We start from the raw sequence: 27,087 nt of genomic DNA on the forward strand, positions 1-27,087 counted from the left end.
AATGTGCATGCTGTTGTGCTCTTAGTATGGGAGGCGGTGGTCAAAGTACCTACCTCATCGAGTCAATGGAAAATTTGGGCATTAAGGAATGGAAAATGACACGAAGATTACGAAACCGCTGGTCGGGCAGACTTTTTCCGGGCCTATTTGTTGGGGTATACCATCAGGTCAATGGAAAATTCAAATAGTAGTTGGTAGTGATATGGTGGTAGATTTAAAATCATTTGGTCGGACAGACAAAATCCGGGCCCAACCCTTTGTCCGACCATCTCAAAAAACGGTATTTTTGGTGTTGACTTACCTCATCGGGTCAATGGACAAATGGGGTATCAAATGAAAGCTTGGACTGTCCACTTTAAGAATCTACTGGTGGGACAAACTTTTCATGGGCCAAAAATACGGCCGACCGCTTTTTCCCCAAAAAATGCTTTTATTTTTTTCATCTTTTTTCAACTCAATATCAAAAAATTTTAGGTCAAATAAATATAAAATTTGTATCAGATAAAAGTTAACACTATCACCTAAATATATAATTTATTTATATATTATATATTTATATCATTTATTTAATTTATAAAAAAAAATAATTTCCTGAAAAAAAAATGATAAATAGATTTTGTTATGGCTTTTTGTATTCTTTTTAAACTTTTTTTATATAATTTATTTAGGCCGCCGTTCTCATGGACGGTCTTTTTCAAGTGAAGATTTTTCCAAACATGTTACTAATATTTCGCGTTTGTTTTAATATACGCTCCTTGACATTAAGACAATGATATTTAATCAACATAAGCTCTTTTATTACATTACACATGTAGAGTTTGACGACGCAGTCTTAGCGAAATGATTATTCTTAGCTTATTAAAAGTTACTTATATTGCCGAGCATAAATGCACGATTTAAAATTAGTTGACTCAAGGTTATGATATAACTTAAGACTGCCTTTATTTAGTAAATGTTCTCCTATTTATACTTACAACTAGTTTTGCATTTGTATACATTGTATTCTTATTAAATTTCTTTATTTATCGATTTTGCCTATGACCTACAATACATTGTCCCACATAACGTAAGAATTAAACGTCCATATGACAAAATAAACCATTGGTTGTATTTTCTCGAAGGCATTCCAAATGCTCAGTCAATGTGTCACATATAGCTAATTGCAGTCATAAACAAAAATGAACATGCTTAGTGTGTAATATGATCAGTTCAATATCGCCAAGCGTCGAGTTCATTAATGCATTTATTTTTTACTTTCGACATATAGGCAAGTTTTGCATTTCTGCAAAATTTTGAACTCGAGATTCAAATCAAACATGATATTACTATGGTAGAGAAGTCGAAAAAAGTGGGTCCCGCGATTCCGTCCGGTCTGTTTTGTCTGCCCGTCCACGCTCCTACAGCCTAAGCCATTTTGTCGATTGAGTTCAAACTTTGAAGTTAAGGTTTTGAGCAGATTCGCGTTAGGCGTTTTTTTAAATTTTTTTTTAAGATCAAAACTAACAGTGGCCCCCATACATTTTTTTTGGTCAAAAACGATAGTTCGAATTTTCTCCAAAAACAAACCCATACATTTTTTTAAAATTTTTCTAAAATATTTCATTTTTTTTACTTGGCTAAGAAAATCATATTTTTGTATGCTCCGGAATGGTACCGCTCATAGAACCGTTATTTTGTTTTTTAATTTTCTCAGCAACTCATAAACTGATTTCAATAATTTGTTTTCTGAATAAGGTTTTATATTACTTTAACAATATTTGATTATCAAAAGCCCAATTTTTTATTGTTTGGATTTTTAAAAAATTATTGATTTTTTTTTTCAAAATTCGATATCTCAAAAACGGGTCAGCATTTGTTTACGAAATTCAAATGTATAGCGTTTATTAATCTCTAAACAACTGCATACCAAAAACATTTTTAGAACAAAATTGGTAAACTTTATATAAAAATTTAATTTAAAAAAAAACCGCTCTAAAGATTTTCAAAAAAAATTTGAAAAATCAAAGGTTTTTTGATTTAGGTATAAATGGCATTTAAATTTTTGAAGACAAACTTATTTTTCAGGTAAAATTTTGAAACTTAAAATTATTTTGACAACATTTTAATTACATTCCTGTCTTTTATACAAATTAATGCATTTGGTACATATTAATGTATTTTTATAACCATAACTATTGTAAATACCAACTTTGGCCGTGTAACGCCACTGCATCGGATTAACGAATATAATATGTTTGATCAACAATCTATTTTAAAGTGTCTATCAAGAAGTATTATCTTGGTACCTTTATATATATGATTTTAAAATATTATTCTTTAAGAATAAGGTTGTTTAACACATATTTTACTTGCCTTCGCCTATATAAAAGAATAAAAACTTATTTCTAGTTAACGAAACGTATAACCTCTACAACAACTGCTTACGTGTCACTTCATAACTAAAATCCAAAACACACAAGAGCCTGACTGTAACCAACACATGAATAGGAATTTTTTGTACTGTAACGAAACAAATAAAGTGAATGTAATAACTCAATGTTTGCGCTGAAAACTTGTAGGAAAGAAGGAATGTGATTGGATTGTAGTAGGTACCTTCTACCTATAAATAACATTCTTTCAATATCATTATAAACATGTCATTATCTATCTATCTTCAAAAAGCTGAGCATGCCAAGTGAACTTTTCTATGTTCGTTAAAGACACCTACCTAACTACACAACCAATAGGCGATCGCTTCACAATTTAAACATACATATTCTTCCTCTTTTTATCTTCAGATAATCTACTTTCCATCCTGGTTCTTCTAATATGAAATTAAAATAAGGCTATCCAAAGGAAATAGCTTTGAACGAAAGAGTTGTATCTTGTGATGAATTGCGCGTTTTTTTTTTGAAAAATCAAATGGCATTTATATCTTTGAAGACAAACTTATTTTACAGGCATATTTTTAAATCTTATATTGTTACCTTTTTAAACAGACTTTTTGAATACAGGAGCAAGTTCGTGCGACCCAGTCGTGCATTTTATTTTTTGTTTACATTTGCTAATTCTTTTTGTGTTAAACACAACACACAAATTGAAATTCAACAAAAAACAATAAGGGAAAAGAAAGTTATTCGCATTTTTTGGCACACCCGGTCTCACAGACCAGTAGGTCACCATTGGCGGGTTAAGTGAATAACTTTGTCGAGCTTTTAACCCACCAGTCTTCCAGCAGCGGTGGCTACTACAGCAGAAGAAACAGGTTAACTGATTTTTTTTAATATGCATGTAAATGATTAAAAGTGCGCGGAAACGAAAGTGTTCATAAAGAAGATAAGAAAAAAGATATAGCTTCAAATAAAAAAGTGCGATTTTAACAAAAGAGGAGTTATAATTTCAAATAGAATAAGCTAGTAAAAGAGATCTTGCAGATCTAAAATTTTAAATAAATCGAAGACAATTCTTATCAAACCAAATAGATTTGGACTTGATTGCCGTAAAACCGTTAAACTTTTGTTAAATTAAATTAAATTTTTGCAACATTTAAATTTAGTAAACTAAAAAATATATATATACATATAAATCTAAATATATAAAATTGAATTGCTGTTCGTTAGTTTTACTAAAACTCGCGAACAGCTGAAAGGATTTATCTTATCTTAGTCTTGAAATGTTCGTGGAGATCTAGGGAAAATTTAAAAGGCGAGAAAAAAGCGAATTATTGCCCGGAAAACCCTAAAATCAGATCTTTTCTATTTCCCATACAAAGGTTTTCTAAGATCAGTTTGAACTTTATTGCTATTAATAAAGTTCATATTAAGTTATTGAAGTGTATTGAAAGAGATGTGCGCTGTTTGATTGCTGGTATAATACTATTCTTTATTCATTGTTCTCTCTAACTTACTAATAAATGACAGCTCTTTGTTAACTTGATAAGGTTTGGTGCATTCAACTTATCATAACATACAATTTAATGTGTGGTGCGTTTATGAATACATTACAATTCCATACTAAAGTTTTTTATATACATAGTTTCAAATTAACTAAATTATGACATACATATTTTAGACTAAATTATTTCGATATTGATCAGCAATGCTCGCTTTTGCAATGCTTGCAGTCTCTCGAATTGGTCGACTTGATGATGGAACGTTGCGAGTTTTTTCAATAACTTTTTCATTTAAATCGTCGCCGTTAATTTAGTCACGCTAAAAACGATGGCAAGGGCTTTTTTTGGATTGTACTATTACTTCGTTCTGCTGGAGATAGTGAACGTGAAACTTATGCTACTGGTTTGAGCTCACCATATTCAAAATCATGTGATAAAATAACAGCCACTGCTGTATCACAAGCGTCTGTTGTTAAAATAACTGGTTTTTCTCTATCAAAATGAACTAACACTTGGTCTCCGGATATCTCCTTTTTTAATAATTCATATGCAGAATTCGTGGCGTCTTTCCAATGAAATTTAGTGTCTTTTCTCAATCATACTAATATTATAAATGCGAATGTAAGTTTGTTTGTTACGCTTTGACGCAAAAACTACTTAACCGATCATCATGAAACTTTGCACATACACTCTTGAAGTTATTAGAAGTAACATAACATAACATATCGTCAAATTTAGCTACTTATTTTTTTTGGTATGTGGGAGGTTCTTTCGGTGATAAAGGGTCAAAACCCAACAGCTAACAGTTCCAAATAGTTAGATTTAATTAAAAACACACTGTTCGTGAGAGTTTATAACTTTTTTCTTTTATATTTTTCTTTCCTTTTATTGGATTAGTCAATAACACTGCTTTTTATTTTTTTTATTTTTTTGCTTTATTATAATTTTCACATCAAAATTGTCTTAGCTTTTCACCGCGGACTAACGACTGCGCCAGTTATGTTTGTCGTGAAACAGGAGCGTAAAAAAAAAACAACTTTCTTCTTTGACAGACAAACTTTAATTAAAATTTCAAATCAATAATTAAATACAATATTACAAATACAAATTGTTTAGTAAGGCAATAATACATAAGTCTTTAGAATTCTTAGAAATAATAGTGCATTCAAATTTGAGGGAAATGCTTTCTTAATTAAAAATACAAATTCATTGGAAGTAAAAATATTTGAAAGCAAGAATTGCTTATTTAGCGAAAAAGTAAAATAGTGTTGATAAATCAGAATCAGATTATCGGTTTGGTGTGGGGCGGTTTGGTTGCATATGTAATTCGCGCATCACCGAATGACACTTCAAAACAAAAAAGCCGATTAATTCGCATAAAATACATGCACTGTGTAAAGCAGCATTCTCTTGAGCGAGCCAACGAACGACGAATGACTTACAAAATGTGAGTTTGGATACGTTTGAAGACATATTTCCGCACAAATTCTTAACAAAACGATAGCAATATAGTTTCTACTTAATTTATGATGCATACTTTTAATTTTCAATATCATATATTAATAAATTTAAGAAAACAAATTTATTCGTCGCGAAAAAATTTGAAGTTGATCGAACTGTCAAACTTTATTCGCGTTCCACATTATCCACACTCCCAACGAATAAAATAATCTCGCGTACTTAACCTAAAAAAATCATTCTTGTTTTGGTTCCCGTGGTCAAAGTCAAACTTTATTCGCAACGAATTAAAAACTCTCATGTGAAAGAAATGTCAAAATCGACGAATATTCGTTCATTCGTTGGTCTGGTCCAACCTGTTGAATGGAGTTTTTTTGCTCAGAACCAAGGTGTTGACAGCATAGGTTTCCTATTGTTTTAATTGATTGTTTCTAGCAAAAACATTCTATATTTAAATATTTTTGGTTTCTAGTTTTTGGTTGTAAATTGTAAATAACGAAATTGTCGACGTTTCAACTTACTCTCTTCTGAAGAATTGGTCTTGATTGATAAAATTCTGCAACATGTCAAATGATTGGAATGAAATTAAGCGTCTGGCTGCCGACTTTCATAAGGCCCAATTTACGAGTGGGTTACAAAAGTAAGAACCTTAGCTTAGTATTAGTAGTACTTGTTTTGATTTTCCATTTTATTAGGTTGTCGGAAAGCAATTGCGTCGAAGTTGTATCCTTCCTTCTACGCAAAAATTTCGTTTCTGTTGTGTTTACAAATGATGGCAAGGAGTATGTTACCCCCGAGCATTTAGAAAAACAAGTGTTAGATGAAGTCTACATGAACGGAGGCCGTGTTAATATGGTCCAACTATCGAAATCTTTAAATGTTGATTTAACTAAGGTAGAATCACTTTTCGAATATACATACGTTACGTACATATATATATTTTAATTTTGAAACAATCCAATGTTTAGATCGATTACATTGCATCTAAAATCACGAGTGAAAATAAAATTCGAGTTATGCTGGGACAACTAATTGAAGAGAACTATTTAATGCAAATTGCTCAGGAAATCAATGAAAAATTGATTCAGAAGGGAGAAATTAACATTTCTAATCTAACTGTTCAGTATGATTTACCTTCTGACTTCTTACAAAGTCTTATGGAAAAATACCTTGGCAAAATAATTCGTTGTCGTCAGGATACGTCAAATCCGAGAATTTTTTTTACTCAAGCATATATCAAACAGTGTAAATCAATAATAAGGGGCCTTCTAGCAGCAGTCACAAAACCGACAACCTTCGTTTCCATTCGCCAACAAGCTAAGGTTCCAGAAAATATAATTCTCTCCTTAATCGATGAAATTTCTCCAGCTGGAAGTTTAACATCGAAACTATCAAATGCTGACTATGTTCCTCATATTTACAATAAAATGCAGGTATACTTGCTTTTTCAATATAATATTTTTAATAATATTTTTTTTAATATTTTTAATTTTTTAGTCAGATTGGATAACGTCATTTTATAAACAAAATGGATTTTTAGAATATGATATAGTTTCTAAATTAGGAATATCTGACTGTAAGAATTTCATCAAAAAGAGTTTCCCTGATGAGGAGATGTTATACTTAACCAAATCTGTAGTGGGATCTAAAATAATAGATCTGACTTTCATTGCGGCTCTAAATGAATGTCATTTAACAAAAGGCTATGTGGACCTGTCAAGTATTTTACCATCTAATATGTCTACGGAAAATATTCAAGAATTATTTCAAACTATAATTAACCTACGCAATATTCCAGATAACTTTGTTTGTTTAGATAATATTGGTATATTATCGTATTTGACATAATTATTTGTTCTTATGACTTATTTTTGAATTCTAGTGTTTTCAAATCAATTTATTGAAGCAATTCTTAAACCTTGTCATGATTTGGCTATTGAGAAAGCAAAAGAAGCCATAAAAACTGGAATGTACCAAAAAGAACTGTCTTCAAAAAAAAATTATATACAAGGATCGAGTACCAATTCAAAGGTAAACACTAGAACGATGAGTAATTTTAATAATCAGGTAATTGTTTTAAATTATAATACCTTAAATCTACATACTATATCCTATAGTTTTGTTTCATAAAGCTACTAAAGCTAAAGAAAGTAAATAAATGTTACTTCTGGGTTAAAAAGGAAGTTATACAATATTAATATGTAATACAATAAGTCAGCACTATAATATAATACATACAGCCATGGACAGGGAAATAGCGCGTCTAATAAAACACCTAAACAAAAATTTCCATCATAGTAAATGTTTGTTGAATATTTTTAGTTGTGTTATTTAGGAAGCAATTAAAGGAACAATTCAAAATTTAATTTAGGACATTATCACCTATGAAATTCGTCTTTTACTGCTTAGTAAGATATGGACAGAAAAATAGTACAGCTTTTTTTGAATGCCTTACAATTTTATTAGTTACGCAAAAAACTTGTTCGCTCTGATTCTTCTACGAATATTAAGAAGGTTAATACAAAATATGGGCCGAAACAAGAATTGTTTACCAGGAAAAACGGAGTTTAATCTTCGACCTTAGTGATCAAGGTATAAATCTAAAATGTTCAATGTAAATGGTGTACAATGCATTAAATGCGGTTTAACCTCATCATCTGTTAAAAGTAAAAAATAAAATGTGTGTGTTGTTGGACCATCGTGCGTTGCTGGACCATCGTAAGAAAGAGTAATATCGACCCATTTAAATCACCTTGTATCAAAAAAACCATTGCTATCTAACAAGAAAATCAAGACGCGATTGGTTTTCACGTAAACCTATCGAACGAAGCATGTACACTTTTGGAAAAGAATTTTATGGGCCGATAAAAAAAAGATAAACCTCATCGGACATTAAACAAAAACATTTGGACGTCGCCCTAGGGGTCAAGCCTACAGCACAAAGTATATTTTGTAGACGGTCAAACACGAAGGAGGCAGCCTGGTGGTTGGGAAGCTTTTTCTTGGTTTGGTGTGGGCCCATTGGTAGAAATAAATGTTTCGATCTGTTAATGTTTATATTTGAACATATTGAGAAACAGTTTGAAACCGTTTGCATCAATGCTAGCTAACTGGATTTTCATGCATGATATTGACCCAAAACATGCACCAAAAATCGGGAAGGAGTGGCTTGCCAATGAATCCATAAAGGTTTTGACTTGGTCGGCGCAAAGTCTAGTTCTTTACCACATCAAAAATCTATGAAGTGATGTTAAGGTTTAAATCCGCCAGCGAAAGAATTTGTGTTTTTCCTACAATGTACTTTTTTCAACAGTAATTTCTACGTCCAGGAGAAAATACGTCATCACAGAGTTTTTTGATTTTCCAAACAACTACGAAACAATTATTTTAATTATTGCTTTAATAAGTTTGAATTCGACTTTTTTCACTGTATATATGAATATATAGTTATTTTATTTATAAATACAAAATTGCATACTTTTTTGAAAATAAACAAAGTGTGTTGTATTGCTCTGTCCATAGCTGTATAATATATACTATTTATAATATTATAAAAAGAGTACTCTCGATTGGCGACATCAAATTCCATGAAGACAACAACTAAACACGAAAAGCGACAAAACTAAAACATTCCAAAAACTAAGAAATTTGGTCTAATGTTGGGGGGCATAACCATGGAAGGTGACACAAACGTGGCGCATTTAAAAACTGTACTGACAGCGCAGCAGAACATTCATGCTTTAACTATGCTTCTCAGAATGTGCATGAGTCTGAACTATAACTTTAGGTTTATGAAAAAAAAACAAGCTCCGGAGAGTGGGGGTTTTCTAAAAAAATTTCCATTCGCAATTTTATATACTAAACTTAGATTGCAAACAACATTGCTCGTACTGTGTTTAATCAATATATTATTATGCCTTGACTGCGCGCTTTACCTCCCCCCTGAATTTTCAACTACAAATCAAATTTTTGCTATAACAAGTGTTGTCAGAGAATAAATCGAGAAGAATCAGGAGCTTTATGTGTGTTTTTTGGACTTTAAAGCTGAATTAATGCGGTTAATAAGGAGGGATTGATTTATGAACATGCATCGGTCGGAGTTTTAACAAAGAATCAACAATGATAATGATATATAAAACCAATCGTAGTTGAAAACAAGATGGAAAACAAACGAAGGAGACAGCATAGTCACCACGTTGTCGTTCGGACTTTCAGTCGCCCAACTTTGACAACGTTAACATTCTGCAAATAGAACATAATCAGAGCAAAAGACTAAACTTAGATTCCAAACAACATTGCCCGTACTCTGTTTAATCATTATATTATTATGCCTTGAATGCGCGCTTTACCTCCCCCCTGGATTTTCAACCACAAATCAAATTTTTGCTATAACAAGTGTTGTTAGAGAATAAATCGAGAAGAATCAGGAGCTTTATGTGTGTTTTTTGGACTTTAAAGCGGAATTAATGCGGTTAATAAGCAGAGATTGATTAATGAACATGCATCGGTCGGAGTTTTAACAAAGAATCAACAATGATAATGATATAAAATCAATCGTAGTTGAAAACAAGATGGAAAACAAACGAAGGAGACAGCATAGTCAGAACGTTGTCATTCGGGCTTTCAGTCGCCCAACTTTGAGAACGTTAATATTCTGCAAATAGAACATAATCAGAGCAAAAGAGTAATTATCGAACGTGTCCGTCAATATGTGACACCAATCGTAGTTGAAAACTTTCGGTCGCCCAACTTCGACAACGTTCATTTTTCAATTAGAACATAATCAGAGCAAACAAATAATTATCGAACGCTTCATATAATAAACGCGATTAACAAATTATCAACGGTATGAATCGCCGAATGGACATGGAAGAAGTAACCTCGCAATGAAAACATCTGTTGGTTGATGAGACGTATACTTTTGTCTCTTGTTTCTCGTCAAGTGTGTTTTTTATTGTGAATAGTTCTTTTTGTTTTGTTAAGAAATTGTATTTTCCATTTATTTATATATATCAATGCAAAATAGATCACTATTAAAATTTATTTTATGATGTCCATAGACATGGAAGAAACGTCATGAACAATTAAAAATACTTATTTTCATTTTGACCTAAAGCCCATTTACCAAACAAATACTGCAACAAAAAACCTTTAATGCATTAACTAATTTTTTTTAAATCGTTTCAATTTTGATTAAATGATGAATGTACTTGGATGTTTACAGTTCAATGGTATCAACATTATATTTTCTTTCTGTTTTAGGTAGAAAAACGTGAAGAACGTCGCAAAAAATTTACCTGCGGTAAATCGTCTTCGGGTGCAGGAAATAATGGGACAGAAACTAAATCTAAGGCTGCTAAAAAGAATAAGAGATGTGATAAATACAAAATTGGATGTGCAGACAGCGATAGTGATCTAGACAATCACACAAATAAAAAATCAAATAAGGTAGCTAGTGAAATATTAATTAAAATTGTATGACTTTAGCGTGTTGTGTGAACATTACTAAATTTTGTCTCCATTTCATACTTAAATTGTTTTAAATTGTGTTAATAAGGATGTAAAATATTCTGGCCAATATCCAGGTATTCTACTCCAAAGCAAGTATTCTACTCCAGTATTCAATCCAACGCGGCAAACTTCAAGGTAAACTAACTTTATTTCGGTTAACTTGTAATCACAAGGTTTCGATTTGCCAAGTTTTATTATATTAATTTACGTTCCCACTCCATTCACCCTTCTTAATATGAATTTTTAGACGGAAATGTAAATCACATGTTAATATTATGCAAAAACAGATTTTCACGTAATACAATTATATTTCATTACCAACAATTAAACAACAGGTGTATTATTTTACTAAGCTTTAACCAAAAAGCTATTTGTTTTTAAAATTGTAGACATTTTGCGGTTTAACATCTATTTCCATGTCTTTTACTCAATCTATTTCTTATATTAGAGACAAGTCAACATCAACTTAACAATCACCATTTTTAATGGACCGCCGTTAGTTTTTATCTCCAATAGCTTTTCTCCATGTGAGTGAAAGTTTTTAGTATATTATAAGCCTATGAAGCATAAATTGAATCTGCATCCCAATTCCCTTTTATTTCCACATTGGAACTAACTCAAACTCTTTCTTCGCTACATCTGCGCGTACCTCTTCATAATCAATTCTTCATTTTATGAACAAGTTTAAACAAAAGGACTTGTTTTCTGAATTGGGAAATGTAATCAAGCCATCTACCTATTTAATATAACTTTAAGTATAAAATAAATTAAAATAGCACTCTGTTACATAATTTAATATTTAGCTTATATAATATTATTCATTTGCAAAAATGCTTACAATTAGATGGTTTTATTATTTTGACAACGACCTGAAACGGAAAAAGTGAAATAAGCTATTTTATATCACATAAAAGTAAAATTTTAAGATTACTGACAGCAGAAAATGTAAATACAAATTTTGTACATGATTTGAACGCTAAACAAGTTGTTTTATTTAATTTCATAATAATTTACAACACTTGATATACATTTTACGAAACTGTTTTTATAATTAGGCCCATGTTGGTAAAATTAGTAAGAAGTTAACCATCCCGCTGCTCCATTTAAAATTTTGTCTTGGAGAGAAAATTCTCCTCGCCAAAATAAATTTCCCCTCTGTTACATAAAGCACATGTTTGCATTAGGTTGCTTGCAGACTTCAATTCTGGAATAGGCGCTTAAAGAAATATCTATTAAGCAAAACTATCCAAAAACTCGAAGTCCATATATCATACATTTATTGTAGCGTTGAAAAAAAAACCTTAGCCACCTTATATTCAGCTCTAGTTTTGAATTATTGTTCTTAGCAGAGCATGGTAAAATTGAGATTGTGTTTTAATAAAACTCAAAGCGCGAATTCTCCATGTTCATCCTGGACAAACAGACGAGTTCGGCCAAAACCAGTCGTGGCTCTAATCAGTCCGTCCCTGTAGATGCTGCCATATGTGACCTTGAAAACGATAAAAAGATGGTGGGTTTCGATTTGATGTTGTTTTAACTTTTCAAAATTTAAATAGTTGCTTAGCTTGTTTTTTAAGTAAATTAAATTTAATTAAAATTAGGTTTCTACACTGTATAGCTTTTTTTAATGTTAAAGGTTGAAGTAACATTTGCCATTCAAAATATTATATTGACGAAGTGGTAGTTGTTCTTTGTTGTACCAAGATTACATATGGTGCATATGCTTACAGTATTGTTTCAAAAAGATCTTGCGCTTAAATCCAGTAATCCTGGAATTGTGATCGAAGGACAAGATCTGTAAAACACTTCCACCGTTGGTGTTCAAATTTGTTCGTAACTATGTGATGAGCAAGTTTATAGTCGTGGTTTGTTAAAATACTGGAGGCAGTTTTTGGCTATATAAAAAAGAACTACACAGTTTGGGCAATTTCCATGCAGGTAGAAACATCTTTTGACAAAGAACCTTTTGAGCTTTTTAACCTGTGTATAGTCTTTGTATCCTCAAACCTGTGCACAATAATGCATTATTTATCTGGCGTTGTATCATATACTTTAAACATAGCTGAATTATTTAGATTGTTTTTTACTAATTTAGACCAAGCCGTGTTTTTAGCATTTTTTACGTTGCTGACATTTTTGTCAGATATCATATCGTCATGACATATTATAATAAGATACAACACCAAGATACTTATTTTTTATTTCTACATTATTGAAATACTATTTTAACTTGCCGCTCTTCGACCACCATTCTTAAAGATAACAATGTCAGACTCATCGACGTGCACTTCCAGGTTCCATTATTCGCAGTTGGTACTGAACTTATTAAACAGATCTTGGAGTACGATAAGAATAAGGATCGAAAGATTATAAATTTGATGAATAGTGCTATAATTATTACAAGCATGTTGTTCTCGATTCATGTGGTTAGTTGGTTTATTAGCATTATGATAAAGTGTATCCAAAAAAGGAAATACTACGATAGTTAGAAGATAAATCCCGACAGACTTTTATTTGATAATAAATTTGTATTGCAGTTTCTTTTCAAAGTATATTGATATCCGTGCTCAGGTGATTTGTCCCTAACAGTTCTCTTGTTTTTTGAATCACTGCTCATGGGGCGTAACTGTGATATAGATATTGATATTGATTGATATTTTAATTCATTTTTATTCATTATTTCTTAAAACTATCTTAAAGCTAGACAAAAATGCATAAGACTAGCCTAATTATCCTTACAAATATAACTAAATTAATGGTATCATACGGATATTCTAAGTTAAACTACATATAACACTTAATGCTAATGTCTTTCGGCCCTAAGATCTATTTTACTTCAATTTTAATTTTATTTATTTTGTTTTTTTTATTTATTAGAAAATTACAAAAAAAAACTACTATCAAGATCCTTTTTTAGTTTTACTTAAAACTACTTAAAATAAGGTCCTTAGTATAAAACTTAGAGCTAACTTAAAGTACCTATTCTACCTATAAACTAAAACTAGACCAACCACAGCACCAAATCCAAGTATCTAACATTTTTTTGTTTTTCATATTGTGTTGTCTTTTTTAACATTTTTTTATGTATTTATTTTTTATTCCATGTTTTTGTATTTTTTTTGCCACCATGCCTATTCTACTTAAAACTTAACCCTAAAACTATAAAACAAATATGTAAGCCGGCCAAGGCTTAAAACTCCATCCCGACTACCCACTATCAAGAAGCCACCAAAACTGGTTTTCCTGCTCTACCCTTTCATTTCCGTCCTGTTCGAACACAGCCCTACAAAATCGAAGGTACAGGAGTCGCCTATCCACGGTTCATTGTCTGACGTGGTAGATTAGCGGAACTGCGAATCTATCATGTATCAGACCGCATATTATATCTAAGAAGAGGAATGCCTCTGGTGGAAAATAGCCGCTCAAGTGTGCACTTTCAAAATACTCGTCGTTCGGATACAACGCCTTGAAAATTAAATTGTTTGTCGAAGAAACAGATCTTGCAATGTGTTCTCGAACGAGTTTTATCACGAAATTGTCAATTCTGTTGATTCTAGCCCCGTTGTATAGGACGTCGTTGGAATCTTCTTAAAATTAAACTCTAAAACTATATAACAAGTGTGTAATGCGGACAAGGCTTTAAACCCCATCCCGACTATCAAGTGCCCGACTATTGAAGCCACCAAAACTGGTTCTCCTGCTTCACCCTATCATTTCATTCCCGTACGGACATTGTCCTACTGAACTTGTCCCAGTACTTGTTAAGTGATAACCTGTTCTTCTCCCTAATCAACAGATTGACATTTTTTATTGATGACTTCAGTGTACTAACCTCCAAGTAGTGTGGGTCTGTAAGTTGTCTATACAAGTTTTTGAGCCTTGTCAGTAAGCCACTCTTGTGCTAACGTAGTGCGTCAATAGTGGCGTTTATGTAAGCGTCCATTTGGTCCCGTTCATTGTACTTTGGTATTGTCCGTTCCATTTCGTTTTATTGTTTGGTCCATCTATTGTAAATGTTGATCCATTTCTGTATTTGTCAGGTTTCTGTTGTTTGGTGGGGCTATGTCACTCCAACGAAGTTCTCTCGCTAGGGCGTTGGTGAAACGAGGCCAGCGCATCTTACTGTAATTGTAAGAGTGCGTTGCAACGTATTCCTCCAACTCCACGCGTTCGTTCGGAATCTTCATTACAGCAGCCAGCCCGCAGTGATCACTGTCGTACTCGACTGTATGTAAGCAGTTTCGGGGGGTATTACCTACTTTGTCTGTAACTGTCAGTCTGGTGTCGTACAGCAAAAGATCAAGAAAGGAGCCGCTTCTAGGATACGACGGCTTTTCAGTAGCCAGCAGGTCGACACTACATTCAACGGTGTAAAGATTCATCAAATTAAAAACACGGTTACGTCTGGGATTACTATGTTGATCTCCCCAATCATCATGTTTTGTGTTCAAATGACCGGCCAAGATGAAATAGTTTTCTTCCAAGCACAGTTTAAGTTCCTTAATAGAATCTCGAGTTCTGAAGAAAGAAAGTAACCTGCTGAGCTCCAGCCGCATAAGCCGCAATCATATACATCCCTTGAGCTTTCGCAATTCATTGTTGTATACGACTTTATAATTAATGCCTTTCCGTATAAAGAGAGCGAAACCACCCCCATGAATGGAGTCGAGCCGGTCTCTTCTTACGATATTGTAATTTTTATGAGTCAATATGTGTTTGTGGTTTAGCTTAGTTTCGCTAGCCATAAACACATTGGGACTGTAGTCTTTCAACAATTGGAACATATTGGCTGTTCGTTCAATCCTAATCAGTGAATTTGCATTCACAGCTAGGACTTTTAGGCGCGTCTCCGGCAGCGTGCGCATTATGGTCTTAATTGTGCCAGGCCAGGCAACAAAGAGTACAGATGATCTACCCTTTTGCCTTGGTCCTTTATCTGACTTTGCAGTTAGTTGACCTTGTATGCTCAACAAGGCTACAATGTCATTCTGCACCTCTGGTGCCTTAGGCACGGAGGCCTTTGGGGCAACCGTTGGTGGAGCCTGTCTCGTGTTCCCATTCCCTGATCGCGCCGCTTAGCGGAGTTGATGATGATGATGAATTTATTATAAAGTAGTTCATCGTAATCATATTTCTACATGAATGCAAGTGTAGCTCAAGACTTGATTCCTAAGTCTGGCTCCAATGACAAAGCTGTATGTTGGTTTTCTCGATAGCAGTCAACATAGTAAATATTTCAGTTTTTCATCCTCTTTTTGCACGGCCCATCCCATCGTATTTCTTGGATGGCGGTGATGTCTGCTTTACAGCAGTCTAGGGCCGCAAAAATTGGAGCAAAATACATTTATTTCGGTTTTAATATTCAACAAGAAAAATTGGTTAAGTAACCTGTTTTAATAAGAAATAAGAGGATTCAATGCGAGCTTTTTTTCCTAAACATGCCAATTAATAGAACTCTGAAATATGATTCTATTGAATTTGTGTTCGTACGAAACTCGCTATAATTTTTTAAATTGCGGGCGAACACAATATGTTAGGCAAAACATCATCCCGGCCAAACTCACAATAGGGCTGAGCGTTGCTATTATATTTTTTCCTACGATGATTACTATTATTGTAATAAATATGTTTATTATTACTTCTCTTATTGTTATTATATCATTTATGTAAGGTAATCTTTGGTGCACGTAAGATTTTATGTGTTCGGTCATTTCGGTTTTCTACCTCTTATCTATAATTTTATTAAAGTATATGTTTTTTTTTAAATCTTTTTCTAGGTAATGGAACTTATTAAAAAAGAAGAAATTGAAAAAATTATTTGGAAATTCCTGAAGGAAGAAGATCTCGAACACTTAAGTGGAGTTATGAGTGATATTTATCACAAGTAATGAATAAAAATTTAGCTTATCATCACATCTTACTATCTCTGATATTTTAGTGAAATAAATCAACGGGCTATTCGAGAAGCTCACACTCTTTTTGAGACAACAGCTCAAACTAATACAAGACAAATTCATGCATCGGTACAAGACAAAATCAATACATTAGTCGTTGATATTCGTTTATATGGACAAGGTTTAAAAGTGAGTAACTGAATATCTTATACATACATATGTACATGCTTATAACAAATTTAAAATATGTGGATTACAATCATTTACGCTCAAGTAATCGCGAGACTTGGCAATATGAATCTGAAAAATCCAATTTGGATGTGAGTATACAAACATATGCAGGGTGATTGGTATATGGTGCAGAAAAAGGCTTGAGCGAGTAGTTTGGGTTAAAAAAATGGGTTTTACGAAAATAAAAAATAAAATGTATATCAATATGTTCAGAATAACTGTATCCTAAAAACTTTAAGCATACAAAATTAATTAAAAAAAAACCTCCAACGATTAAACAAATTGGAACTAACTACTGAAAAAGTTCTTCATTATTCAATTTGTTCAAGAATTCAGAACAGTCTTTGTAAACATGAATAGATTATAATGTCATCTGGTGAATATTGAATTTGAACTCATGCCTCCATTCAAAAAGAAAAAACATGAATTGATATTGACCTGAGCAGGTCAGACTTGAAAGTTTCATTTTAAGTACCTACTTATGTTTTTTATTTCAGTTTATTAAAAACTATGATATATTGAAGCACCCATTTAGTATTAATTTTTCAGCTTGTTTATTGAAAATTAATAAGAGCATGAAAATGTAGTACCCGTGGCGTTATGGTTAGCACGTAGTACTGTGAGTCGTTCTTTGACTTCCATCGTGTGAAGAAGTGTTATCTTTTATTTTCAAAGTTAAATAAGTGCAATTGTTTTAGTTAAAGTAAAGTTTAAAAATGGTCACATCGGTAGCCCAGTGGAGGTGGCGTCCGGAAATCAGTAGTTCTTTGACTTCCAAGGAGAGAAGAAGTGTTGATTTTTTTATATTTATTTTTAGTTAAATACAGAGTATATCTAATAATGAGTAGGGACACTCTCCACGTTTTTGTTCTGAGTTCATATTTTAAATAACCGCTATGTCACACAAATAGATGGTAGTAAGAAGTGTTACAGTGTAAAAGAGAATGAAGAAAAAAGTTTTTCTTTTGACTGTAGCATAGGGTGTTTCGGAAAATAAAGGCATACTTATATAATTTTTTAGAGTAATTTTATTTAGGTCTTATAATAAATCAGCCCTATCACAAAATCCATTCGAAGAAAATCTCCGAACAAAATCTACCCTACGAATTACGAAAAATTTACATCACAAAATCCGAATGGAATTTTCATTTTCGAAATCAGCTGTTTCGTGTCAAACAATGTGAAGATTACCCAAATAAATTTGTACACAAAATAAATATAAAGTCTTTATAAATGGATTCAGTGGCTTTTTCTATAATTGCTGGTCCAATAGAGTCCTTCAGACGAAAGAGAAACCTGAAAATTCAGAGGAAAACACTTCGAGACGCTTGTATTCCACTCGACTTAGATGACATAACGTATGTACATATGGTGACATTGAATTTAATTGTGTTTATGTTTTAAAAACAAAATCTTACAGATTTCAAAGAAATTTCCGACTGAACAAACCAGCATTCAAATATGTATTGGAAGAGCTGGAATATGAGCTCAATAAGTTTCTTTTGAAGGTGGCCCAAGACCATTCAGTTCGGATTTAACTTTTTCCTAGAACAGCGTAACACCTTTTTTTGGAGCCTTAGTATTTCCTTGAGCCATGTTTGGTTTCTCATTTAATAATTGATAAAGCCTTTCGTATTGTGCCTTATTTGTTGTTTTTGCCCTTTTAAAGCAACAAATATTATTAAAAGAAAAACAAATTGGTTAATACTTATTACTTACATATTTATAAACAACACAACTGTTTCCCAAAGATTCCGTCACAAATTACTTGTCCTAGAAAAAGAGGCAAAATTTCGGTTTCATTTGGATTGAGTGATACCAAATTTCACGAACTTCGAAATTCGTATCAGATTTTCCACTACAAATGAATTTTGTGATCGATTTTTCGGGATTCGGAGCACATTTCCGATTACGATGGAATTCATGATAGGGCTGAATGTTTTACAAATATGAGTAACGCTTAAATATTTATGCTTATTGCTAGATTTTTTCATAGTTGTTTTGAAATGTTTAAAGAAATGGTATACACGAAATCGTATAAAAAAACTTTATAATAAAGTCCTTATTTTGGTTCTTACAGCAATTGTAATCAAATTCATTTTTTAAAATATCAAACATTTTCATTTCAAAAATATAAATTTTTTAAAATAAGTTATAAATTTTCTATATTTTCTGGCAGTTTAAAATATTTAACACCATATTTCTTCTCGCCCGCATGCCAAACACTTTAAATAATGTTTGGCCATTTTAATTTTATTTCAATCACTTTTAAGATACACAAGATACTCCCTTTATTCAACTCACTAAAACGCTTCCGCACAAATGAATACAATTCAAACCAGATCGCCTTTAAAAATACATGGTGAAAAAATGTAAACAATTCCTATTCCAACCCTAATTATATTTAAGTGTTACCAGCTGTTTTAAATACGTACTATAAAAGTAAAAATACTGTTTCTTATACTGCGCTTAACATAGCTTTTTTATGTTTTTAGAATAACAAAACAAAGATGAACTTGCAATTTTCATATTTCAGAACCATACATTTATTTAAAAATTACATAAGAGGTATAATTTATAAAATAAAAAAGTGACACAATAATTAAAAGAAGAGTAGAGGCTGGTCACATTCAATTATTGAAAACCACAGCAAAACCACACACACACATGCGATCACACTGGATCACCTTTAAAAATCCATTATAAAGAGAGTAACGTTCTTTCACTAATACCTTTACATAAGCTCTGATAGTTCGCTTCTGCGGGAGACATACCCTTAAACGCTATATCAGTATTGGCCATTTCGGAATTGAAAGAAGGAACGGTAAATATTTCAATACTATTTGATAACAGTTGTTGTTCGATATTATTAACCTTTGCTTCAAGAAAATGTAATCTTTTTTCGCACTCATCATTTTTGGCAAGATTGATTGATTAATGTGTTTTTTTTTGATTTTATTTAATGTAATTGAAGCAACAGGTAGGCTGGTATTTGATGGAAAAAAATCCGATGGTATCAAGGGTTTCGGTTGGGCTGCAGCAGCAATAGGTGGCTGCGGCGGTGGTGGTGGCATTGACGTTGGTGGGGTGATGATGTTGGTGGTGGCAATTTTGATGACGATGTGATGATGGTGGGGGCGATGTTGTTGGTGGTGGTAATGATGATGACACTGATGATGTTGGTGGCGTTCGTTGGATTGATGGTATTGTTCTGTTTGATGGTTTATAGAAATATTCTCTCCGTTGGTTAGCACATTGAATTCATCTCCAAGTAGATTTATTTTTTTTAAGGAAATGGAGGTCGTCAGCAGTGATTTTCACACAACTACCGTGAAAAATGCTTAAACAGCCCCCGCACTTAACTTTTACTTCACATCTTGTAAATTTAGATTTACATACATATTGTGCAAGACATTTTATTTTTAATTATTTAAAAGACTTAATAAAAAAAGCTAAATTAACGCTCTCTACACAAGTGTACCCCAAAACGACTCAGTGACAGTTAGTTTAAATTAGTTTCAAGTTTTATGTTGGACCTTTTTTTAAGTAGTATTTAAGTAAAAATAAAAAAGTGTATTGATATTGGATAGGTTTAAGAATGAATTAATAAAAATGAATTTTAAAAAAGGCACGTAGTACTGTTTGCAAAAGGTCTTGGGTTAAATCCCTGCCTGTAACACTTATAATTTTTTTTTTTCACATTTACAGCGTCTTACGAGGAATTGGCGATACTCCAAGAGTAAATCTTGTTATGAACACGAGGCTAACACTTAATTTTTAAGAATTATTAGAACCATTTACTTTATTTAAAAATTAAACTAAAGAATGATCTTCTGCCCTTAAAAATGCTAAAGCATGACTCCGTATTTTTGTATGTTTTATGTAAATTTTTGAAGAGTTAAATATTCACTGTGGAAAATAAAACCCCTCCGATAAGATTTTTTCTTTCTCAGCTTATTTGCTCTAGCCTTTTTGTGTGCCGCTTATAAAAATGACAGAATTTAATTGAAATAAACTCTACAACATATATATATTTTTTAATCCTTAATCAAAATAATAATAATAATAATAATAATAATAATAATAATAATAATAATAATAATAATAATAATAATAATAAAAATAATAATAACAATAATGATAATAATAATAATAAAAGTGATAATAATGATAAAAGAAGTTATATAATTCCTTAAATCCACGCAAATTTTAAAAGGTTATTGTACCTATTGTACATGTACATTCAATTATTTCAGGTGTTCCCCATCGATGTGCAATCTCAAATGCTTAAATATTTGATGAAAACTTTGGGAAATGATATATGCACAGAGCTTACAATTTATATTGCTAATGAATGTAATTTGAATATAAATTCGGGAATCACTCTCAATATAGATCAAAGGAATAAGATAGCGAATGAATGCGGTATAATTGAAATCATTAACACTTATCAGTAATAAATTAACATTACTATCCACAGAGCCAGAATATAAAACGAAGCTAATTGAGGTCAACAAAGCCTTGAGCAAAACATTCGAGGAGTTTGTTTTAGCTACTGAAGAAGTTCTTATAGCATGCGGAATGGTTATTAAGAAAGTTGATAAGAAGAGGGATCGGATTTTAATAATTCAGCACAAGGAAAAATTGTTTAAGCAGTTATATGAAACAGATGACAATGCCGCAACACTGCATTTAACATCATTGATAATATTTACTAGTATAACAGGATTAATTTTACATGCATCTGGTCGATTTGTACCTCAAATACTAGCATTTATACGACCAAGTATGAGTTCTGAACAAAATATTTTGTTATTACGATTTCATGGTAACTTAAATTTGTATTGTGCTATGGTATTCCTTTATTTAATAAAGTTTCTTTTAAGATCTTGTGTTGAAAGTTCTGCAGTTAAACACTGAATGTGAGGAATATAAAACTGTAAACAGCGAACTGAACTCTATGCAGATGGAAATAAAATCTTTGGCTGAGTCGTATGAAAAACCAGGTGTAACTAAAGTCTATTAAAAAATCTTTTTTGATTTATCTTTGTTTCAATTCTTCATTACAATTTAAGTTCAAATCTTTTCGCAATGAAAAATAAAAAAAATAAGCTAGAGAAAAGTTTTATGTTTTAATTTATTTTTTGTTCACCAGCTATGCAGCCATTGGAAGATTGTTTTTGCTTTATTCCTTGAAGTTAAATTAGAGTGGGATTAGTTAAAAACAAAGCAAAAGAATTTAAAACATTTACATATGCAATGGATTTTTGGAATCAAAATATTTATTTTAAACGGATGCAAATTGCTTCTTGTCTAAAGGTGATCTGATACATATTCACATACATTCCAATACAAACCCCAACCAGCCCATTCCACAGTCATCTTTAAAAATGGCAACAACTTTTCTTATCTTCCTGCTTTGATTTTGGATTCATTTGGACAAGCATCGTACAATAACCTAAGACCTTGTGATATATGCAATATTTAACAATTTGTTTGCTTTGGAAAACACTTCTCTGCCTTAATAACTCTTTTGGTTCTTAATGATTACGCTTTGATGATGATGATGAATTAACATGGGCGTGATTCCGAAAAGAATTGTGCAAGCTTAAAATAATCGATGGTGTGCGTGTGAACGTACGTTCGTATGTCCGTACATCCGCACGTTCGGGAAACTTTTTTCGCCGTCCATATCTCAAGACCTAGGAGGGTCATTCCGTAAAACGATTATATTCAGACGATATCGTTTGACGATAGTCTCATTATACAAAATAGTAATACTGAAAGAACGATATGAAAACCTTTTAATTGATTTTGTTTTATTATTTGTGATCATAAAATGAGAATAATGGTAATTAATGCTAGACACGGTGGTATCACACGACTCATTGTTATGGAAACATTCAAATGAAAGACGATTTTTCGAAAACACTTTTAATGTACGAAAACATTATTACTAATAAAAACACTTCGTTATAAATAATTCAGTATAACCAACATTTTTTAGGTGATAGTGGGTATCCAGTAGAAACTTGCTTGCTTACACCGTATAGAAGCTCATCCGATGAAACGAAAAGTAATTTTAATAATATTCATGCTAAAGCTGGAAATGTAATTGAACGTCGTAATGGTATTTTCAAAGGTAAGCAATATTGGAAATTACAAATTAACTTATTTCAAGACTTTAGTACACATTTTTGGAATCCTCAGGTCGATGGAGAATTCTCTTGGAAGAAAGAAAGATTGAGCGAATCGTAAATATCAAGTGAAAACAATGCAATGAAGCAAATAGCAATTAATATAATAGATAATATACAAAATTAATTTTTAGCATGATTATTTATTATAATTATGAATATATTGATATTCGGTACATTTGTGCAGAAAAAAACTTCATTAATATATAATAAGAACTTGATAAATGAATATAACTAGAAACTAAACATAAACATTTTTTAACTAAGGGGCCGGTTATAGCTATCAGTAAAATCCATCATCAGTTTTTTTAGTTTTTGAACATGTTGCATATTATTATTATAAATTCTTTATTTAACCAAAACTCGATATACATTTGAAAAATTAAATAAGAATATTAGCATGGCAAAAAATATATTTGCCGTCTGCCAGAAAATTGACATTTATCGAGAATTAAAAAAAAAAAAAGTTTAAGATTATAGTAAGTTTATAAATAGATTATGTAAACAATTGAATAAATAAATTGAATTTAAATAAGCATAATATCCAAGTTTATAATATATATATAATAGTACATAAATATACATATTTTTAAAAATTTAATCTAAAATTGTAAAGGTCCTTCCAACCCCACTATCCGTTTAAAATTTGTTTCGCTTCCTGGTGATTTAGAAAGCTTTTTGAAAAATAAAGTCTTCGGAGATCTTGTAGAATTGGACAAACGGCTAAAAAGTGGTTGACATCTTCGATTTCATTTCGATTGCAGAGGTTGCACCTGGGATTATCATTTCTGTGAGGTTTGTAATTCAGATTTAGCATCTCAGTTCTTGCTTTAAACAAAGTACCTACTTGATTTGCAGAAAGATTACTATTGAAATAATTGTTTACAAACAAAGTGCGATTGAGTTGCTTATAGACCAATCTGCTTGGAGAGGTTCGAGCCCTATTTAAGAACTTGAGATACAATGAATAATCAACCAACGCAATACATTCATAAAACCTACCTTTCCAATTATCAAGAGAAGTTGTACCAAGGTTTAGATTAAATCCGTGCGCATTTGCTATTTCATACCATTCTTTAAACGTCGATAAATTCCTTCGGAAAGCGAAATCCATCATTTGCTTATGAAGATTTTCATTTGACTTTTGCATTACTTTTATTATGTAATCGGCATTAAATTTAAGATTTTTTAGAAAAATCGGAGGGATCCCTGATTGCACATGTATAGTGTAAGTTGGTGTATAGTTTGGAAGTTTAAATATTCGTTTAAAAAAAAAACGTTGCACTATTTCAAATTCATCAAGATCTTGGTAACCAAAAACTTGACTGGCATAGCATAAGCATGAGTTTATAGTAGCTTCAAAAACTCTAAATTTAGCTGAGATGTCTATGTACTTATTGCAGAAGATTTTGTTCCATATAAGGTTTATTGCAGTTTTTGCCGATTAGCATTTTTCCTTAACATGGGGCCTGAAATCTAGATTGCTACAAAATAGAACACCTAAATACTTAAATTGGTTAACCACCTCTATAGGTTCACGATCCAATGACCATGCTTCTAGCGGATTTTTCCTTCGACGGGTGCTTCCAAAAATTATAATTTTTTATTTTGAGGTGTTTATATTCAGGTCCCATTTATCACAAAAGTTTTTAAGTCTTATTAATTTGTAACTGTAATGTGGTGGGGTTGTCCGACAAAACAACAAGGTCGTCCGCATAAAGTAGTACCTTAATAAGTATATTTCCAAACCTAACACCCCCAGGAAAATCACGGGAGACATCGTCAATGAAAAGGGCGAACATAATCGGGCAACCTTGGGGCACACCGCAATCAGTGTTAAAGAAGCTGGATATGGAACTCCCATTTGACACAGTAGCGCAAGTATTTGGTAGGAGAAGTTTATAGAGTCTTAAAAATTTCGTCGATATACCAAAATTTGATAATTTATAAATTAGTGAATTCCGGTTGATAGTATCAAATGCTGCCCTAAAATCAATGAAAAAGACATGAAGTTTTTGTTTGCTATCGATGAAACGTTTTGCTATATTGGAGAGTGCGAAGATTTGATCCACAGTTGAAAGACCGAAACCAGCTTGGAAAGTGCTGAGCAATTTGTTTTTTTTTTTACCCATATTTGGAAATTGGGTAAATATTTTTCTCAAACAAGGAAGAATCGAAATGCCCCTATAGTTTGCTGGTGAGCTAGGATCTCCTTTTTTAAAAATTGGACAAATTTGTGACATTAAAAATGACTGAGGTATTCCTTCTTTTTCAAGAAGCTTATTAAAAAAATCAAGAAGAAGATTTATGAAAGACGGGGATGAGTTTTTATAAAATTCAGCTGGAATTCCATCTAGCCCGGCTGCCTTGTTGTTTTTCATGTTTTTAAGGGTTGCTTGCAATTCATATAGTTGCTTGCAATTATATAAGACCTTCTCAAACTATCAAACGCGTGCGCGGTGTTGTTCATCAGAGAAGCTGGATTTTGAAATTCACCGATTCTAGCATTTAAATCGCCTAATATTAAAATATTCCTAAAATCGATTTCACTTAAAAAGGATTGCAGTTCAATAAAATCGTTATTCCAATTACTATAATTTAAATAGGTTGGAAGAATGTAATATTGTTCATGCCTGTAATTTAACATTATTACCGTCTTTCTCCCTACAGATTTAATACTAACACAGCTTTTTAGACCACATCGTACTGCTATCAAATAACCTCCACTAGCTCTACCAAAAATACTACTGCGGGTGGCAGGAATAAATAAAAAAATCTTTGAAAAATTTTGCGAATTGTGTTTCAGGACCATCTTTGAGAAAAGTCTCTAACAGAATAATAATATCAAAATTTAATATAAACCTAAAAAAATCTGGAATTGTTAATTTGTTTTTAAGGCCAGATACATTATAACTTAAAATTTTTAAATTCAAAATTACTTGGCAGACGGCAACACTATCGTACAATTGATGATGTTGACTCCGCTGAACACTGCATCCAGGCTGTTGATGTTGACTGTATAATGGCGCTGCTATCGCATAGGATTCTTTATTATTGTTGTAGCTGTCAAAGAATCGTAGGCCACCCTTGTATATAAACTGAAATATATGAAATATATATACAAAGAGGCCACTATCTCCAAAAGTGTTTTTGACAAACGAATATTCCTCCGCATTGTTTACAATCAATTCTCGTGCAAAGTTGAAAGAAAACGCGAAGTTATTGATATATTTATTTCCAGCAAAAGATTGGTGCAATAAGATGAATGCTTTATTCAAGTATTTTTTTTCAAAAAGAAACAGTGCATTTACAATTTTATTTAAATTATAAATCCATTTTAAATTTTTAATGAAAAAATTTCATTTTACCGAACAGCGGACTGCCAAAAGCCAAACAAAATTCCATTTCGTTTTACTGCTGATGTTCCAATTTTGTACTGTTCCGATCACATCTTTAAAAAATTTTACCGATGAAAGCAACAGTAACAAAATTGTCTGGGGCGCGAAGCTCTATGTTATGATCGAAAGGAAACAACAATTTAATTACGTAAATTTGATGATTGCTATAAACGATTATCAGTAAAACATATCAGATTCCTTCTGTTTTAAATTTTACTGATAATTATAACCAGCCTCTAAGCAAAAGAAAAGAATTCAATTACAAAATTTATCACAATACACATACAACTTAAAAATATCCTTTTTTTACTTGTTTTTCTGCAATTTCGTTGCGTCTTTCGAGTTGTTCAATCACTTTGGTTTGGAACATTGTATCCTGCCCTTGTATATAAACTGAATAGTATTATCTTTGTGCCTGGTTACACGAGCGCAAAAAAGAATTGCTTTTGTGGATACACACAGAAAAACAAATTAAGTGGGCATGCAAGAAAATTTGACAATACAGGAACAGTCGGAAATTAAAACAC

At 31.9% G+C, this 27,087-nt stretch overlaps 1 protein-coding gene across 2 annotated transcripts; it reads left to right on the plus strand.

The window, feature by feature from the left end:
• The first annotated feature begins 5,795 nt into the window (after positions 1-5,795).
• Positions 5,796-22,087, plus strand: LOC129938623 (E3 UFM1-protein ligase 1 homolog). 2 transcript variants are annotated; one of them, XM_056046289.1, is made up of 11 exons: positions 5,796-5,969; positions 6,025-6,223; positions 6,298-6,762; positions 6,827-7,154; positions 7,212-7,396; positions 10,592-10,777; positions 16,618-16,724; positions 16,779-16,923; positions 21,222-21,390; positions 21,446-21,793; positions 21,852-22,087. In XM_056046289.1, exons 1-11 carry the CDS (start codon positions 5,893-5,895, stop codon positions 21,989-21,991), a joined length of 2,349 nt encoding a protein of 782 aa, XP_055902264.1. In that variant the 5' UTR covers positions 5,796-5,892; the 3' UTR covers positions 21,992-22,087. The 2 variants fall into 2 exon arrangements, with proteins under 2 accessions (XP_055902264.1, XP_055902265.1); XM_056046290.1 differs by having other exon boundaries at positions 5,797-5,969; positions 7,212-7,360.
• The last annotated feature ends 5,000 nt before the right edge of the window (positions 22,088-27,087 follow it).

Source organism: Eupeodes corollae, chromosome 1 (genome assembly GCF_945859685.1).
Source record: "Eupeodes corollae chromosome 1, idEupCoro1.1, whole genome shotgun sequence".
In the NCBI taxonomy this organism is placed as follows: Eukaryota; Metazoa; Arthropoda; class Insecta; order Diptera; family Syrphidae; genus Eupeodes; species Eupeodes corollae.

What these genes read in the sequence shown, in the direction of transcription:
- LOC129938623 (XM_056046289.1), top strand. Translation starts at nt 5,893, where the DNA reads ATGTCAAATGATTGGAATGAAATTAAGCGTCTGGCTGCCGACTTTCAT. An exon ending in TGTTTGTTTAGATAATATTG is followed by an intron (nt 7,155 to 7,211) that starts GTATATTATCGT and finishes TTTGAATTCTAG; the next exon opens with TGTTTTCAAATCAATTTATT. An exon ending in CAAATAAAAAATCAAATAAG is followed by an intron (nt 10,778 to 16,617) that starts GTAGCTAGTGAA and finishes ATCTTTTTCTAG; the next exon opens with GTAATGGAACTTATTAAAAA.